This window comes from Epinephelus fuscoguttatus, linkage group LG21 (genome assembly GCF_011397635.1).
Source record: "Epinephelus fuscoguttatus linkage group LG21, E.fuscoguttatus.final_Chr_v1".
Lineage (NCBI taxonomy): Eukaryota > Metazoa > Chordata > Actinopteri > Perciformes > Serranidae > Epinephelus > Epinephelus fuscoguttatus.
The window spans coordinates 25,779,477-25,799,183 of NC_064772.1; the positions used below are offsets into that span (position 1 = coordinate 25,779,477).

The window sequence follows — 19,707 nt, forward strand, 5'->3', positions numbered from 1 at the left end:
GGTAGCTATGTGTGTGCTCAGTTTGTCCTGTTAGTGATTACATGACGCCAAAATCTCCCTCACTCTCTGTTTATCTGAGCAATAATGAGACAACAATTAGACAGTTTGAGGATTCAGTAGAGTTACGAGACTTAATCGCAAGCTCTTTTTAATATTTTTCCTTGGTTAATTATGTGTAAAACCCACGGATATCCATAAAGGGTGACCAAAAGCATCAGTTTATTAAAAAAAAAAAAAATCCTTCCGGCAAATAATCAAAATCATATATGCATGTTTTATAATTTTGTGGACAACAGCCACGAAATTATATAATGAATACATATGTTTTTGATTAATTTGTCCACACATGTACGAACAGAAAATGAACCATGAAAATTCATATTAAAAAATCCATACATACACCAGCTGACAGAACATCATCTGAATCACTGCCTATTAACCAACTAACTAATCAAGCTCTGCCATTTTTTTTTTTTAAAGAAACCTCATTTCCTGAAAATGACATTCATAAACTGAACATAATTGCAACTGACCCTTCCAAATCTTTTAATTTCACACCATAATGATGATACAAAGAACATTAATAAGAAGAAATGCTGAAATTTCCTTTGATCTTTTTAAATTGTAAATGCCTTTTAAATTAAAAGATGAGTCCCACGAGTTTCCGTTTGCTACAGCGAAGGGAAAAACAGGAAGCATAAACTTTAAGCGCGAGTATAAAAATCCAAAGCACCACCATCTCCACAGATTCTTCACATGATTTAAACTCTTTCCTAGATGCTAATGTGGTCTTCAGCAGATCATGAAACATCACCGCCGCTGAGACAACTGTGTGAGATTTATGCACCCGATGTGAGAAAGCAGTGATGCGCTTAGCGCTTTGGCATGACGCCTGTGTAAACATGTGTTCCTGTGTTTACACGCAAACATGGATGTGTGTAATTAGCGGCCTAACCCAATCAGTGTGTGTATAATTACAGTCATTAGTGTCAAAGCCAAGCTGCCATGCTCTCTAAACCAGGCAATAAACTACATGGCCCAATCTCACTCTCATCTCTCTTATTTACTGCTCTCATCTCAAAAATTTTATGCAAGACTTGGCTGTCTTCTCCCGCAGTCTTCTTCTTATCTCCTCTCTCTGTTTCTCTGTCACGTTGCTTCTCTGTGTTTGTACAAATCCTCTGCTGTGATCACTGGGTGCTCTTAATTGGAAGCACATTGTTAATGGTGCGACTGATGAAGCCTGATGCTTTATGAGCGCTTTCCCCCCAGATGGGTTGTGTCACAGACAGTCATAGCAAACAGCATCGATCCCTGCTTCCACCACTTAGTGTATTTCAATGTGCACTGGTATTTTAATGTTTTCAGATAGAATTTTAGATCATTTGAGGTGAAATGTGAAAGAAATCCAATAACAAATCATTTAATTAGCTTCAGACTGGAGTGTAATTGTGCTGAGAAACACATTAAGATATTTGCATTTCCTCTGCTTAGCATTGCACATGGATTTCAGAGCAAACATACAAAGTAGTATCATTGCTTTACAGCACAAACACGGGTCTATGGCACCAACGCCAATTCTTACTCCTCATACTAAATGCTTCTGGGGGCAAAACGGGGAGGGAAAGGCCAGAAACTTAGCATCCTCCTTCCCAGGCAACAGACAGGGTTTGGAAAACACACCCTGCTACACATACAGTAGCATCTCCGAGGTTTTTACAGGCACACTGAACAACGTGACTGGGATCTGTCAGCTTTTTATGGCGTTGTTGATTGATACCAACACTGTTACTTAAGATCGTGTCGCGCTGTGCAACAGATTATAGCAATTAAAACTAACGAGTATTGTTCTCAAGCCAATACCTCCTGCATCTTCTGAACAACCATATTCTCCAACCAGCCATCCAACACTTAAGAAGATCAGTAGGGGGGCAAACAAATACCCCAATACTATATTTAAAACTTTAAATAAAAATATGGCACAGATGTTTCTAGTCTCTTTATCAGCTCAGCTACACTTGCATTAAAGTATGCACATGCATGCTGTTATGTCTTATGTATGTTACAAGTGTTGGTGGTGCTGTTTGTGCTTGGTGACAGACAGTGGTGGTGTGTGGCTGTGGGATGGGAAAACTCTCCTCCTGCTGACTCTGCTAGCTGGGGTTTTCAAATGTAAACATCAGTAAACATCAAGAAAAGAAGGAGCTATGAATCAGATGTCTACATGGAAAATCAAGACTGTAGCCCTTTTTAAACAGGAATTGTGCAGGAAAGCCCAATCAGTCTTTTTTCAGCATTGGCAGTATAAAAACAAAATCGGGGAGTGCAGCAAAATGTCGCCTACCTATTTTGTTTATACAGAATGCGCCTTTTTTGGGGCAATGGGGGGCGTGAGCAAGTAACAAAATGTGTAGCTCAGTAAACAGTGACGTGGGAGGGAAGCTACGTCTGGTCAGTCCTTCGGCAATTCTCTCGTAAGTCGGCCCGTTCTTCACCGTCCCCGTCATCTGACGGTTAATGGCCTCTTTGTCTGCGAGGGCAAGGAGGACGCACAATTCCTTGTCTCTCCAGTTGCTCATCTTTACAGTGTCTGTCAGGTTTGCGTTTCCCTCTTGCTACTAGCTGCTCGCTAATTCTTGCTATCAGCTGCTTCCTGTTTATCCACCGCCAGTGGCTCGCACATGCGGCGTCATCAACAGCTCCTCCCACAAGTCTTCAACAGCCCCTCCCGTTGCGGAACGCCGCCTCGGTCTGTTTAAACTAAAAGGGTTCCGCCAATATGACTACCCTATGAGACGGAAAATTGGCCACCTCGGATCAACTCACCAATCCGGCTCTGTGTGTCTAAATGCTCGTAGCTGGCCGGCAAAACAGCCCAACATTCACGGAAAATCTGGCAGTGTAAAACTAATAAGAGAAGAAGGAGCTATGATTCAGATGTCTTCATAGAAAATCAAGACCATATCTACATCTATATCCACATCGGAGGCACCGTGACTAGTGGTCCCCATCACGTCGATCTTCTTTGCCAAACTAGCACACTATTAGCCACTGTAGGCTTTCTTTGGATAGTAATCTGGTCAACCTTCAGGCATGCACCAGTTTCCAATGGGATACCATGAACTGGCAGAGGACTCAGGCAAGAAAAGGGGATGTGCTTTATGTTGAATAAGGAATAGTCTGTAGTATCGCCATTCAGAGGCGACTACAGAGTAAAGTTACTGCCAGCGTTTGGCATGAGTGACCATGCGGCAAGAGGTCAAGATATGTAAACAACACCAAGAAAGATGGACCAAATAAGAGTCTGAAGTACTTTTCATGACATTCCATCACCATCAATGTCACTGCTGACAACAATGAAGTAACTGGAAAACAGAAGCACCCCAAACTACAGTGACATCATTCCACAGCTAAAATGGATTATCAGAGCTATCTGAGATGCATAAAACAAGAGCACAGCAGCCAACATGGCCAATTATAAAGCAGCAGACTACAATGTAGGAAGAGGCAAGAAGGGGCTAAATTGCAAAGTACAAGTCAAAGGAGCTGACAGGATCTAATTTCACTGGAGCTGTACCTTATATGATATCATGTGACAACTGATTGACTGATTGACATATTTATTTCGAAATAATCAGTAAAAACTGCAAGGTGTACATATTTCTTCATAAAGTACATCCTTGAATTTGGTGATATGCTGTTACATCGTGCCTAAAACAACTCATCTAACTTAAATATTTAAGAGGCCTCTGTAATATTTATCAGTCTAAATTTCTATCTCCTCCGTTTCTCTTTTCCTCGTCTTTCCAAGGAGCTTTACTGGTACAAAATGTCACCGACAGTGCGACGCTGTGACACTCCAGCTGCTTTGGAACAGTAGGCCATGTAATCATAATACATTTCTTTAATAAAGGCATATCTAATGACAAAACCTTCACGCCGTGTTGATTGCTGTCAGCGATAGTGGCAGTAGAGAGACACTGAAGATATCCCCTTTGCCATCAGTAATGAGATTCATACACTGAATGTATATGGCTGCCATGCAAATATCATGACACATCTGTTGCCTTATGGATGTATGATTTTCATACATATGGCATTTTGGGTAGGTGGGTGTGTGCGTGGTGGGGGTATAGTAATGAAATGAAATAAATTAGGAACCCTGGTAATAAAGAAAAGGGTTGGAGAGGAGAGAAAGAGAGAGAATGGATGGGGAGACACTATGGAAGAGGCTTTCATTCACTGTTTTTATCTCGTTCCATGTTATTATATTCGCTCAATCAAAACCCCTCTTATGCATACATCTATATGAACTGCCTCTCCCGCTCTGTCCCCTCTCTCTCGCTCATTCGCAATTATAAGGGAAAGACAAAGAAAAGCGATTCATCTTTCTGTCGCGGCCCCTTAATGATATCATTAAAATGACTGACAGCTTTGAATAGCATTGGAAACCTACTCCAGTCAAAACAAATCTGATCCGTTTTGGAAACAGAGCCTGGTGGTTCGTTAGGGGAGGGGTGCAACATGAGCGTGTGCATGTGTGTAAAACGGGGTGAGGTTGTGGGGTGGGGGGAGTTGTTAATGAGGGAGACCTCAGGGGGGTCACACTGGGGGTATGGGGAGTACTGCTGCAGGCAGGTGCCCCCACAAACACCCTCCTTTCTCACATCCATCCTACACCCAATCCCATCTGTGCCACATTCATTTTAATTGCCTTAATGAACATAATAAATATATCTCGTCTCTATTGATGAATGCTATTTGACAGCCATGGGGGTAGCAAGCAGGAGAGGATGGGCCCTTGATTGGAGTGTAATCATTGTTAAAGGCCCAGCGTGAATAACGTATTCAGATGGAAGAAGAGGCACGCACGTATACACACACGGGGAATCACAGGTGGCTAGGCCCACGGGGTGTTTCATTCACAACTTGGCACTCCTGCTGTTATTACCATCATCAGCTTTGTTCAGGCTAGATTGTGTGTGAAAGAGCGAAACACGGTGGGCAACGCTTTTTGTCATGTGTGAATGCTAAACTCTGATCAGCTGGTGGATGCACACAAATGTATACGTACGCTCACACACACACAAAAATGACTCACGTTCTCTCGTCTCGCTGGATGTCCTGGTCTTGGATCCGGGCCTGCGAACAATTATAAAATGAAAAACAAACCTATTTGTGATCGACCCTCTTTTGTCTCTTCCCTACTTGTAGTTCATTGCTTTTCCACTTTGCCCTTGTTCACCTTGAAGTGCTCCGCATCTCTCTCCTTCTCATCCGCCACATCTTTTAGTCTCTTTACCTCCGCCTTCAATGTGTCATTAGCGTCCTGGAGATGTCTGACGAAGCCAGGGAGATGCAGGGTTAAACAGAGGCATATACATAGAGAGGCAGACACAGAGAGAGACAGACACCTATTATCATCAAGAGACTCCTGTTAACATGGCAGACAAAATATTCTGCCACAAAACACCGATGGTGTCTGTGTTTCTCTGCTTCCAGAGCCTTTAACTAGCAGCTCAGACATTATCTCTGACACACAAACACACACTTCACGATCCATTATAATAAAACGCTATATTTCTGCAGCCATTCATCACGTACCCTTTGTGGCTATTTATTTCACCATTTTGTTATGCCACAAATTTCCAGTATCCATAACTATAAAACAATTTTTACTCAGATGTTTATTGCAATACTATACTACACATCACAAGCATGAAATACTTGTATTTAATAGCAATGGAAATAGTTGTATCACGTTTCTGCATATTCAGGCAATGTACTAAGTATGAGGAGGAAATATTCTGTCATTCTAACTTGGTGTAGCCTGTGTGTTCCAGCTGTTTAAAGACTGCTACAGGTTACCATAACAAAAACGTAAGAACAAAACACACACTTACAGGGAGTGGAAGTTAGGCGAGAGCAAGAGAGAGTTAAAAGCAGACACACACACAGACGATTGTGGTGCTGCTGGGCGGGGCTGAGGGAGGTATGGCACGGCAGGGGGGTGGGATGACAGAAGACAGCTAGACTGCTTTGATCTCTGGGAAGAGGAATATGTCACGCCCATGTCTGTGTGTGTGCATGTGTGCGTGTCTGTGTGTGTGTGTGAGTCATGATGATGCAAATATGCAGAATGACTGTCAGGTGCGAGTATGTCAGAGAGTCCACCTGAATCACTCCAACACATACTATACATAAAAACACACACACACACGTGATGGAGTCACAAACTCCTCTGGTGGGAAAGGTGACCTAGTTTGCAGGTGGAGCAGTTAGCTGAGCTGTTTTATTCCTCCATCTTTACTCACCATTAGTACATGAACATACTTAACAGGACGGTAACACTTTACTTGAAGGTATCTACATAAGAGTGACATGACACTGTCATAACTATGACATGACACAGCCATGAACTTGTCATAAACATTATGTACATGTCATAAACCTTCATGACTGCTGTCATTAAGTGTCATTCGGTTTTTGTAATGACAAGTTGACATTGTTTGGGTTGTCTTGATTATGACAACTTGACATTAATCAAAGTGACATTACCAGAAGTTGTCTTTGTCATGACAAGTTGACATTAAATTTGTTTGGGATGTCCTTATAATGACAACTTGACATTAACAAGAAATGCACCTCTTTTTGTGTTTATGACAACTTGACATACTGATTATCATTGTCATGACAAAGACAGCTTCTGGTAATGTCACTTTAATTAATGTCAAGTTGTCATAATCAAGACAACCCAAACAATGTCAACTTGTCATTACAAAAACCAAATGACACTTAATGACAGCAGTCATGAAGGTTTATGACATGTACATAATGTTTATGACAGGTTCATGACCACGTCATGTCATAGTTATGACAGTGTCATGTCACCCTTATGTAGATGCCCTCAAGTAAAGTGTTACCAACAGGAATAACACACCGACACCAACAACACACAAACAAAAATTCACACATTGATAAATCTTTCACTCAGTATCACTTAGAAAATAAACACTCACTCCTTCTCTTCGGTGATGATGAGCAGCACTTTGTTTTGGGCCTTCATCTGGGCAGCGAGGCTCTCACTGGAAGCTCTAAGAGGAGAAGACAGACTTCTTAAATCCAATGATGAACTTTAAAATACTTATAAGAGGACACTAAAGGTAAAACACTAAAAAAATAATGTAGTGTCACTACATTGTGACGGCCTCCTGCTTCAGCTAAGCCTGCTTTGTCTGTGTTTTCCCGTGTCTGTCTGCTGACACAGATTTACACACCTCATAACTCAATTGTGCTTTTGGCGATTATCTTCTGTTAACAATAAATTTGGACACTTTTTAGTTGATACCGTGTGTGTCTCCTATTTTTGTCATGGCCTATGAGCCGGGTCATGACAAACTTGGGGCCTGTCCGGGATTATTTAGTGGCCATAGGCTTTACAGTGTAAAGAAACATGAAAACACTGCACACACACAACATCAATGAAAAGATGTACATAGTAATAACATTTTTTTTTAAAAACACATCAGTGTGGTCATACTTCTGTTCAGTTATCCAACGGTTGACATTAGTCATGACCAGCTGGCTCTCATGGCGAAGGTTTGCATTGTCAGACCGGGTCCCCTCCAGCTCTGACCGCAGTGTGTCCACCTACAACACACAGTCAAATATCATCTATCACAACAAGTCGTCATACAACAATTTATATGGTTACTATGTATGTGCTTTTTCACATTTCCCCTCTAGTTAACGACTTTGCCAACTTTAAATAAACCCTTCATCTATTCTCTGACTGGATTCGTGATGAAAACTTGAAGACCAACCTTCACTCTATCATGGTTTTAATGTACTTCAGTTAAAGCAGAGGTTTACAGTTAAAATACATTACTTTCTTTCAAGGAAAGTATTAACATCTAACACTGGCTTTCTAAATTTAGATGGGTTTAAGTCTCCCTCTTATTCTACACACACTTGCAAAGGTGTGAAATAAAGGAAGGTAAAAAAAAAAAAAAGGGAGGGGGGGATAAGTGAGGCTTTAATAGATGGCAGCCAGGACAGGGTGAAAATAAATGTCAAAAATAGAGCATAATAGCAACACAAGAGGAAAAATTAGGTAAATGGAGAATAATGGGGGATGAAAGAGATGGCATTTGCAGACGCAGGTATAAATAGCGGGGTGAGGTATTAAGCAGGTGCAAAAGAGGAAAGATGGAGGACAGGGGTGGGGGGGGGGCAGAGGCAGACTGAAGACGAGATTGTGGAGAGGAGACGGGTGAGGGGTGAAAACAGGGATGGGATGGCACCGACCAAACTGCTGACTTTTTCATTCTGCTTATCAGTCAGGACCTTTCCAGGCCTAAACTCTGGGGACCCTGACACATTACCCTTATCGCCATGGAAACACCTTGATACACCATACCATCTTCCCACAAAGACTTGGGCAAACATGAAAAAAAAAAAAAAGTTTCCAATATGTGGGCCATGATTTAAGTGTCCAAAAATGTCATATGATTAACCCAAAATGTCAAAAAAAAATGAACTGCTGTGTGAGGTGAATTATGTGCTGTGTGTGTGTGTGCATGTGTGTGAATGTTGAATCACATATATCTGCCAAAATATTTTCCTGTTGATGCTTATCTGGAAAACATTGTTGACTTAAATGCAACATAGAGATAGTAAGAGAACTGATCCGGTTGATGCAGAGCTGAATGGGAAGATTGTGTACTGGAGTAAAAACAGGTAAATATGTCAAATAATTATCCTTCATTGTATTAATATATGGCTTCAGAGGAACATGACAACGCAGAGAATAAGCCAATGGAGAATCATTAAGATTGGTTGATGTAGGGATTGTTGGGGATTGAACACTGTGTCTATATATAAGTCGAACTCCTCTGGGCCACACCCAAATAAGGCTACAGGACTACTGCTTGTGCGCCCCGAGGTTGAAGTGAAAATATCATGCTTATAGTTGCCTGAGGTGAAAATGTTTTAAGTTATTTACAACTTTATCTAAGAGAAGCCAGTCTTTCATGTCTGCACCACATCTACCCTGGGCAGACAGTTCAAAAGTTCACCAGCTGACCAGTCAACTTAGCTGCATACTCTATATGAGAGAAATTCAAACAACACCTCACAGCAAAATGAGCAATCTTAAATTAAAATTTGCTGTGATGTCAAATGTTTTAGGAATAGACATGAACAATACTTGATACATGTGTTGGACATGTAACACAAAACTAATGCATTCCAGTTGGAAGCCAGCAGACTGGCATAGAGTAGTGTGAGGAGTCAGAGAAGACAGGACTGTCACTGAAGTCAGGTTCTTGTTGAAAGAAACTTAGGAAGGTTCAAACATCACATCCATAAGACGAGAGTGCTTCAGCTTCTGTTTGTGTTGAACTACTTTGAGTCTGTTTCTGAGATAACAATGAACAAGAAAGCGATTATGACCTCTCAAATAATTGGTAAAATTAAATCTAATAAATAGAAATAAGGTGTATGGTATCTAGTTTTGTAGTTTTGTAATCTCCCTTGTACAATTTAATGTATGCATTAATTTTTGTTTTTTTTTTGTCTTTTTTTATTTTGTTGTTTGACATATGATGTTAAAATGATAACATGTCAATGTCATAAAATGAAGTATCTGTAAAATGTACTTAATGTACTTTATGTACTTGTTATATCTGAAATACTATTGATAAAAAAAAAAAAAAACAGGAAGGTTTGACTTTGTCTAATATTTACAAAATCTATGAGACGTGACTTGGGCAACCACCCATTTGTCACAATTATGTAAAATCATACTGGTCAAGAAGAAGAAGAAGAAGAAAATGAAGAAGAAGAAAAAGAAGAAGAAGAAGAAGAAGAAGAAGAGAGTGATACTTCACAAATGAACAGAAAACCTGTGAAAGAGAGTTGTAAAGATGACAGTGACACATAATCAATTATCAAAGGAGCACTATACAATATTCAGAGCAAATCTATGATCCAAAAGTTGTCTGCACACGGCTCTCAACATGGAGGAGGCCAAGCTGGTGGCTAGCAGCAGTGCTAGCCGTGCTAACAATGGCTGAAAACAAAGTGCTGACAGAGCCAACAGTGTTAACTGGGGAGGGAACCGGACAGTGGGAGCTGAGCTTCGACAAAGATGCATCCCGATATCAGCGGTAACCACCATAACGCTGTGCAGAACGGTGGCTATTAGCTAGCCGGTACACTCACAAGCCTCAAGTGCACTAACATGCCTGCACGGCTGGACAGTTTACCACAACAAAGAAAAGAGAAGCTCGGATTACAACACATACACACAGGGACCTTGACTTCGTTCTCCGCTCAGGACGCAATTACTCCACTTTATCTTTACATAGCAAATACTGGTTTGCTGCTATATTAATGGTCTGAATATCGAATAGAGCTCCATTAAAATTGCATAACTTAATGAAGAATTACACTTTTAATTACACTCTGATTAAGAAAGGGCTTCATTTCAACAAATAAAGCAATGAAGAAAAACTGGAGCAACAATGACATTACATCAATCAGATCATTAAATTTTGAAGAGTAAACCGAGTCAGGGCGTCGATTGTAATTACATTGAACAACAATGGAGTAAATATTGTGGATCCCCTGTTGTTTGTGATTTCACTCCTGTTTTGTATCATGCACAGACGCAGCTTTGTGTGGAGGAAGTTCCGTTGTGAACCAAAACCACACTCTAATACTGCGATATTAATTATATACACAAAAATATCAAACCTTAGCATTCAAAAGCTCAAAACACAGCCACGCTCACAATGCATCTGCACACACCCTCAAATGCACACACACACCATCACACACACGCACACACTGGCAGGATCTGTGCTGTAATGACAGTAATTACCTGTGGTCTCACATTAACATCTCCCTCCTGACTGTCTGACTGGCTCGGCTGGTGGAGGGATGTAAATCGCAGCACAAGTCTGATGTTGTGATTAGGACTAAATTACGCACCATCACTCTGTTTCCACCAGTGTCAAGGGAGGCAGTGAAAGGGTGTGTTAGGGGGAAGGGGAGAGGGAGGAGGACATTTAGAGAAAAAGCGACAAAGGAGGTGCGAATGCGAGCGGGGGGAGGAGTAAAGTAGCATACCTGCTTAACATTTAGATTGGTTTTGTTGCACAAATATTTTAGCAGATGATGGGGGCTAAAAGGGGCAACAAAATGCATTTGGGACACACTTATAACCAAGTTTGGTGATACCATTGGTCCTTTCAGGGGTATGCTAGAGAATATGAGTTGACTACCGCAGTGCTGGTGACGGATTTGGGATCTTTACAGCTGCTGTGACAGTATTTATCATTTTGATGGTTTATTCTATGAGAATAAGGCACAGTTGTCCAGTCCACAGTCCACCCTTTCCACTGACAATAGATACAAGATGGACTTTGTGCAATCTTTTTCTGAACTTCTACATCTGAATGAACTTTCACAACAAACCACAAAGCGTACCCGCAGACAGAAAAAAAAAAGATTGCGGGGACTTAATGGCTTTTCCATCTTTCCTACTCTCCATAGAGCTGTGGACTAGTATCACATTGCACATTAGCTGTCCAGGACAGAAGTGCATTTTCACTAAAACAGACCAAGCTGTCCAAGGTCGTGGGATAAACATAATTCAAAGTTAACTTTTCTGGGTAAAGAGAGGAATACGGAGATGAGGGGAAAAGAAAAATTCAGAAACCGACAGCCTGGTTGTTGCTACCATTGCCATCAAACCGCCAGAGCTGAATACGAGCCATTACTCTGTTCCACTCAGCTCATCAGAGCACATCCTCTCATCAAATTAATGAACACATTTATTGTTAAACACGTTTTTATAAAACATTCATTCATTCTGTCTAATTAAAAGACCCAACAGGCCTGACATCACTTAAATATGCATACTTATCACTCACAGGGTCTGAATTAAAGATCTACAGGCGTGTGTGTGTCTGTGTGTGTACACTGTATGTGTGCATGTGCGACGGCGGGAGAGAATGAGGTTTCCTAAGCAGGTCTTCTCACTCTAGGCTTAATGGTGATAATCATGGCGTGACCCAACATTAAGACCATGTGTGCATGTGTTTGTGTGTGTCCCACTCTCCCTAATGGTGACGATGATGACATGTTCTCCATTAGACTAGTCAGTGGGCCACAGCAGATCTAGCATATTAATGATGCTGATGATGGCTTCTTTAATTACCTTCGTCTGCTGCTGCATGGCCTCACTCCTCTCCCCGAGTCCTTTCATCACAGACTCTCCTACGCATGCTGCTGGGTTGTTTATCAGTGGCTGCCATTACTGAAGTCCCCTATCTTGCATCGAGCCTGCATGAGCACAGCTACATTACCAGCCTTGGTAAAAAGTTTCTCACCCACTTCCCAGCTAGATGAAGTTCCCCATCTAGTAGGTATCCCTTTGAAGGGGACCTGTTATGCTTTTCTTTATTGTCCATCATATATAGCCTATATAATGTTACAAGGTCGGATGTTCATGCTCAACATGGAGAAAGTTTGAAATAATGAGGTAAACATATGTAGAAGTAATACATGAGAACTAAAACCTCAGGCTTCAGACCGTTGTGAATATTCTGATTTAAACATGTTTTTCATATTTGGCCATAAGTGAATGTCAGATCATGACAGATTTCCTTATGTGGCCATCTGCTCCAGGCCCTAGTGACACAGCTCAGGTAAGCATATCAGAATATCACAGGTTTCTTGATACATGGCAGGCTCGTCATTACGTGACAAAGCAGTCTTCTGAGTAAGTTATCAATAACTCAAAGAAATGTCATGCAATAGTCTACCTTCCACTTTCTCTTCCCCTCTTTCTGTCTCTTAAACACGCACAACAAGCAGCTTTATTATCAGTGCTACATTATATAGCTTACAGTGCTACATGTAGCTACATGCTAACAACACGGAAGCGTCATCTAATGTTGTTAATTTCTCCTCAATTTCCGATCATATTCCTGCTGGAACGTGTCAGCTTTAATTTAGAAGCTTTTATTAGTGATTTTTCACAGTAGAATCTTCTACCACACCAACCAATCAGAGTAGACTGGGCTTTTTTGGTGGGGGTGCTAAAATGGAGTGTTTATGACAGAGTGTAAATATAGGTGTTCCAGCACAGACAGTATGAGGAAAACAGTGGTTTTTGACTATTAAAGCAAGTAAACATGTTCTAGTAGAAACTCAAAAATACAAGTATGAACCTGAAAATAAGCATAATCTCACCATTACGTAAAAGTCACCCAATTTCAGCTAAAACTCTTATCGAACGCATACCTTAAGTAAATTGAAAACTGTTTTTGTTCCATTTTTTGTACAGGTACATACATAGTCTTATTTGAAAAATAAATCACTGTAAGTGCTTCTGTCATTGAGTTATATAAGTTAACACACCAAAATAAAAAGGTTTTTTGTCTTCACCTGAAAATTTTCTTGAAAACACGATGATGCAGATAGCATGAAGCCTCACACAGTCCAAATTCAAAGTAAATAACATTATAACAGAAAATAAACATTTTACATGTTTTTCTCAAGCTTTGTCCAAAAAGAGCAACAAACGCAGAAATGTCTATTTAGGAGATTATTGAATATAAAAACACTTCAGAAGAACCTAAATTGAATAGACACTGTTTTTTCCCCATAAGACAACAGTAGAGCCATTTGTTTATCTTTACTTTAATGTCAGTCTATGGTGGTAGGAACCCGTTCAGAAGTGCACTGGAGGTGAGGACTGCCATTAACTACAAAACCAATCACTGGCTACTGATTGGCTCTGTGACAAAGGAAGTGAGGCAGGCTCTTCCTTTCAACAAAGGCAATCGTTGGCTATTGTAGGTGATAGCGAAAGCATGGAAAGCTGCTATTGGCTAAAATGAGGTGTCAATCAAAAGGTCAGAGTTTAGCCACCGTTTTGATATCCGATGAGTCAGTATATTTACATGTAAACAGAATTTTTTGCGTACAGAAAGAAAACAAATTTGAACATTTGAAATGATGCAATGGCAGTTTGTGGATATCTATGGATGTAAAAATGTGTTTGGACTAAATATTTGGCTGAATTTAGATCGTCTGGACCTTTAGGAGTGTATAAGGTTTTGTTTAAGGACAGTTTTTGTTGGAATATTGTCAATCTGTGGTTTATGATAAGGCATAATAGGTAAGTTAGAGTGATAATTTGTTTGTTGTTTGTGCGCCAGAAGCAATTATTGAACCTGTTGTGATGGCTGTATCTTGAAATGGTCCACATTAATGGAGGAGCGTAGCTTTGTAACAATAGGTTGTATGATTAATCTCTTAAACACATCAAATACAGTTGTTTACATATCATAATCATCAGATAAAACCTTACGAGGATCAGCAGACGGGAAACTCTATATTACATCTGTAATCTTCTTAAGTTTGATTTCTTCTAGTTTTTTGAAAGGGGTTTTGCAGAAAAATAACTACCAAAGTAAGGTATACAAAAAAATATTGTTTTGATTGTATTGTATTATTTCAAACAATACCCAACCTTAAAAGTGACTCAGCTGCATAGTGTAGGTCCACAGATTCTGCATTAGTTTGGGTAAGTTAGTTCTTGAGGTTGAAGTAGTGCAACAGGATAACTGCAGACAAGATGCAAATAGTGTCACACAGCTTCTCAGACTGCTGTATTTGTTGGTGCGCTCCAACAACAGCAAAGCTATAAATGTTTCCTGGATGTGAGGGTTTCCCATTTGGCAGACCTTCGGATGTTTAGTCGTCCAGGTGACCAGCCTGCAACAGTGCTGAGCTGACAGCAGAATCACAAAAGAACAATTTTAGGTTTTTATTGTTGCTGCATTGTTTAGTGATGAGCTGATGCAGCAAGAGGCTGGAAAAACACTGCGCTGCTGCTGTTGTTGTTTTCAGCACCTTAATAAAATGCTGGAAAATAAAAAATAATGTATGGCGGCAGAGGGGAATTTATTTATAATTGGTTACTTTCTGCTACGTGATTGATTTTCTAGGAAACAATTTCTGCACACACAAAAAATGTGGCGAGGCCAATCTGTTTTCAGAGCCACTCAGTTCACTTTACAGGACAGTGAAGCATGCTGGGTTAACAGCGAACATCATACTATTCACTGGACAGAAGCGCTTATATTAGATTTTAACTTTTTACATTTAAGTACATTAAAACATTTTTATTTACACCTTAGACCTTAACCTTTCAACTGTTGCTGATTTAAATATTCCAACATTAATTATGCCACAGACATATGTGTGCCAACCAACCCCAGTCTCCCTGACAACACACTGCTGTGGAAAAATGTTAAATTAAAAAGAAACATACTTTCATAGGTTTCCACTGTGACATTTTTAATCATATCAATTTAAACTGACAAGTCTTTATTCTTTGGGTTTACGGCTAAGAGTGACTTTGAATAGGGTGATATTACACAGCTTTTCTGGAATCTATGAAGAAGATTTTAACAGAGTAAAACTCGCTGCTGAGGTGAGATGATTAGCGGTTAGCCTTGAATAATTACAATAATAGCATTCTTACTTACTTTTAAAAAATTAAAAACTGTTAGATGAGTGGTAGCTGCGATTTGTAAAGACTAATTTCCCCTGGTTTTTACCAAGCTCCCTTCACCAAGGTCACAAACACACAGGCGTATAAAAGCGAGGCATCTGAACTTTGACTAACATAATGAACTGGCCTTGGTTTTTGCTAAATCGAACAAAGTAAATAGACATTTTGAGCACATGGAGAACAAAAGGTTTAGTAATCCAACATTTTTTAAACACTGTATCTACAAAGCTAAACTAAACATGACCTGAAAACAAGAATGAAATAACCTTTAAATACCTATGCGCCTATTCCAAATTACCATGCTTTACATACAGAAACAAAGACATTTGGCCTTCTTTGGTATATTAAAGTGGCTTGACAACCAAGAGGGACACAGAAAGTTATGGAGACACCAAGAGAGAAATAGCGGTTGGTGTCCGTCATATCCCTCAGATGAATTACGGTAGCCTAATGAGCTGTGTTTGAGGGTGATGGGACACAAGGACACGCATGTGCACACACATTGAACAAACACGAAGGCCATTCCATGGTTAAACAGTCAGACAATTGGACCACTTCTCTTTATTCATCAGCTAAACAAATGAGCTTCATTTGTCTGTCCGTATTTCTCCATCATCAGACCTGCGTGTGTGTGTGTGTGTGTGTGTGTGTGTGTGTGTGTGTGTGTGTGTGTGTGTGTGTGTGTGAAAACTATGATCTGGCGCAAGTCATTTTAAGCTAATTAGGCCAGGCTTGAGGCCTCTATCAGGTATAATGAGTAAGATCAATGAACAGATAAGACCGTTCCAGAGACCAACTCTCCGACATCACCAAAATGAAAATACTACCCATGTTTGCAAAGTTCATCCACACAGCCACATTTCACAAAGACAAACACAGACACTTACAGGTGTCTGTATCAAAAATTATTAGATAACAGCGAGGTTTAGAACTACACAGTATATCGGAGCTCTTTGTCTTGCTCACAGATATTTAAAGAAGCATTTCACAATTGGAAAGGTGGTGTTTTCATATAACGATGTTGCGAGAGATGTTACGAGAGAAAACAAAGGAAACGGGACTGTGGAATTTGCTTTTGCTTAAGAGCTAGAAAACCTACAACTACCAGAATGCATTGTGCCGCACAGAACCAATAAACATTCCTGCCGGTGACATGATGTGAGCTTGGCCATGTTTTCCACAGGAAACAATATGCCGGCTAGCTGGTAACAAATGATCTCGTGTTACAGCTAAACAGTACACTAAAACAGTGGTTCCCAACTGGTGCAGCCACGGGGTCCACATTTCTCCTTAGTCATAGTTCAAGGTCCGCACAGTTTAATATATTCAGCATCATACTTGTGTTTGGCTAATTGTTGAGCTAGCAGGAAATGTTACTTCAAAATAAAAGATTTGTGGGGGAAATTCACTACACTTCAAAATAAAGTGTGTTTTTTACAAACTTGACACGTTCACAAGTCGCTGGTCCAATCAGAATGGACCCACGACCCACTTCTGAACCACGACCCACCAGTTGGGAACCGCAGCGCAAAAAAAATGTTAATGAATACATTTTAGACAAGAAATAGGCAATGCAGTAACATAATCGTGGTTAATATTTAATCAGCAGTGCCTAATTTTACTGTTTGAGCTCGGTTTTTTCATCCCAACCTTTGTTTTCAAAATACAGGAAATGGTATGGCATGCACTTCCTGTTCACAATCTCCTTATTGTCACAGTTTGATCTGAGTCTGGTCTGAGTTTGTCAGGGTGGGAAAGCAGGTCTCTCTGTCAATTTGCTTCTATACTCTTTGACAGGGAGTGACAGGTAAAATGCGAATGTAATCAAGACAATCTGTTGTCCGAGCTACAGCCCTAGAGCCAGCAAAAATCCGCCGGATGACACAGCGGATTGGAGCTGAGAGACGAGCAGATCTGGGCGATGATAAGTTGGAGGGAAGTTTAGAGTTCATTTACAAATAGTTGCTACATTGTTATGGTACAAAGCTGGTCGAAAATTGGCAAAGTATCCCTTGTATCGTAATTCATACTTTTGCAAAAAAGCTTGAACGGAGCACCAGGGACGGATACAGGGCTCACACAGAGCTGCAGGGACGCACTACACACCTCCTGAAAAATGTGACTACGCGGCAGTGTGCGTCTGGACTCGGCCGTAAGCAGCAACCGGGCTCGTCTCTGTAATCACTAGGAAGGCACCCCACCAACCAAGAATGATTAAAAGCTACTGTCTAATTGTATTTCTATAGGATGACATCAATAGTTGTAAAAAGTTTACGGGAATGAAAACATGCTCGTGAACTTTTTCTATCTGAAAACTTCTCTGCAAATTCTCATTAAAGCTGTTTAAAATCCTTTACTCCATGCTAAAAGGGGCTGAGGTAAACACACTAATGACTGTGATTGTGTGTGTGTGTGTGTGTGTGTGTGAGAGAGAGAGAGAGAGAGAGCGAGCGAGTGTGTGTGGCAGAGAGAGAGAGAGAGAGAGAGAGAGAGAGAGTGAGGAGGGAAAAGGAGAGGAGGGGGATGATCTGATCAGTCACATAAACACGCCTCATGTTTACCCTGATTCGTATTTGAACTGGACTCATGCAGAGGGGCAGGATCGAGTGAAGTGTGTGTGCATGCGTGTGTGTATGTGTGTGTCTGTGCATGCTGTGCAGCATACATTCAAGCTCAAAATTGACTGGCAGATAACATGCACATCCCTTTCTTCATATCAGAAAAGAAACACTAAACAGACCCGGAGAACACAAACAAGACTTTGCATGTAACAAACACCACAAACACACACACATACACCAACTGTGCATACAGTACAAAGACATACACACAGAGAAAGACAGAGCTATCTGAGGTTCAGCTACTGTGCACCGAGGCAATTTGTAATATAGATTTCCTCTATAGGCCACTGTAGTGTACCATTTACCATTTCAAACCCTTTGATTTTTTTCACCAGCGGATAATTCATCTTCTGCTGGTCAATAACAGAGATTGGGACCTAATGAAGGAGTCATAGTCAGAACGGCCATCACACTGGTGTTTAAACACTGTTTGGAGTCAAATTCATTGAAAAGCTCATCTGTTGTTGAAATGATGGAAGACAGCATGAATGCAAAGGGGAAATGTGCGTAAGGGATTATGTATGAGCATAGGAGTCAGCCAGAGAATACACTTACACAGAGACATACAGATGAGTACACACACTCCCAAACAGCTTACTACACATGCAGGAAAAAAATAAACAAAAGTTTAAGATTTGTGAATTATTTAAAGACATAAATATGATGATTTAATCAGCTTTTAAAAGATGCAAAAATCTGGTGGTACAATACGCATCACAATACAAAGGTTACGATTCAATGTATTGCGATTTTTATAAACACTAATATTAGGAAGACTGTCATTGCTAGCAGAGCCCTTTATGGCTCTGCCTGTCTGCTTCATGATCATAGTGACTACACGCTGCTGGCTGTTGTTACAGGTGCAGCATCTATTTGTGGTGTCAGTGCCTAACAGGGATAGTTTGACAGTATGGCAAATATTCTTGTTAAATTTTTGCCAAAAGTGAAATGAGAAGATTGATACAACCATGGGTGCAGATCCGGGGGAGACGGGGGGGACATGTCCCCCCCAGATTCTGAAAAACACAAATTGTCCCCCCCAATTCTAAATAGCTTAAATGATTGAAATTGAACAAATGTATACAGTATTCCTATATACTGGGAGAAAGGGAAGATGATGAGGAGAAATGGGAATCCGTGAGAGGCGAGAGATGAGAACGTGAGTGGACATAACATGCCTGAGACCCTGAAACTAGAAGTAGCATTAACTAACAGCGAAGCAGTGAAAAGGAGGGTGATGGCTGGTTCCATGTACTACTGGCTGTTTAAGAGAAATAAACAGTAAAGGTAAGCATATGATTCTCTTTGTAGTGCTTTTTGAATGACTTGGTGATGGTGATGAGCCTCTATGAAATCGTGAAATATGCTGGCAATCTCAAGCGCTCTGTGGGCATGATTTGCACGCGTGCAATTTAAAAAAAAATCACAACTGATTGTGTCCCCCCCAAACTTGTCATCAGATCTGCACCCATGGATACAACTTCCATGTTA

The 19,707-nt window shown here is 40.5% G+C and overlaps 1 protein-coding gene across 1 annotated transcript in view; it reads right to left on the reverse strand.

Moving 5' to 3' along the window:
* LOC125882294 (trichohyalin-like) overlaps positions 1-19,707 on the reverse strand; it is a 118,227-nt gene that overhangs the window by 7,413 nt on the left and 91,107 nt on the right. Inside the window, exons 23-26 of the mRNA XM_049566083.1 lie at positions 7,541-7,650; positions 7,020-7,094; positions 5,246-5,339; positions 5,102-5,142 (exon numbers count right to left, since the gene is read on the reverse strand). Coding sequence (XP_049422040.1) covers positions 5,102-5,142; positions 5,246-5,339; positions 7,020-7,094; positions 7,541-7,650 — 320 coding nt within the window. The remainder of the gene's footprint in view (positions 1-5,101; positions 5,143-5,245; positions 5,340-7,019; positions 7,095-7,540; positions 7,651-19,707) is intronic.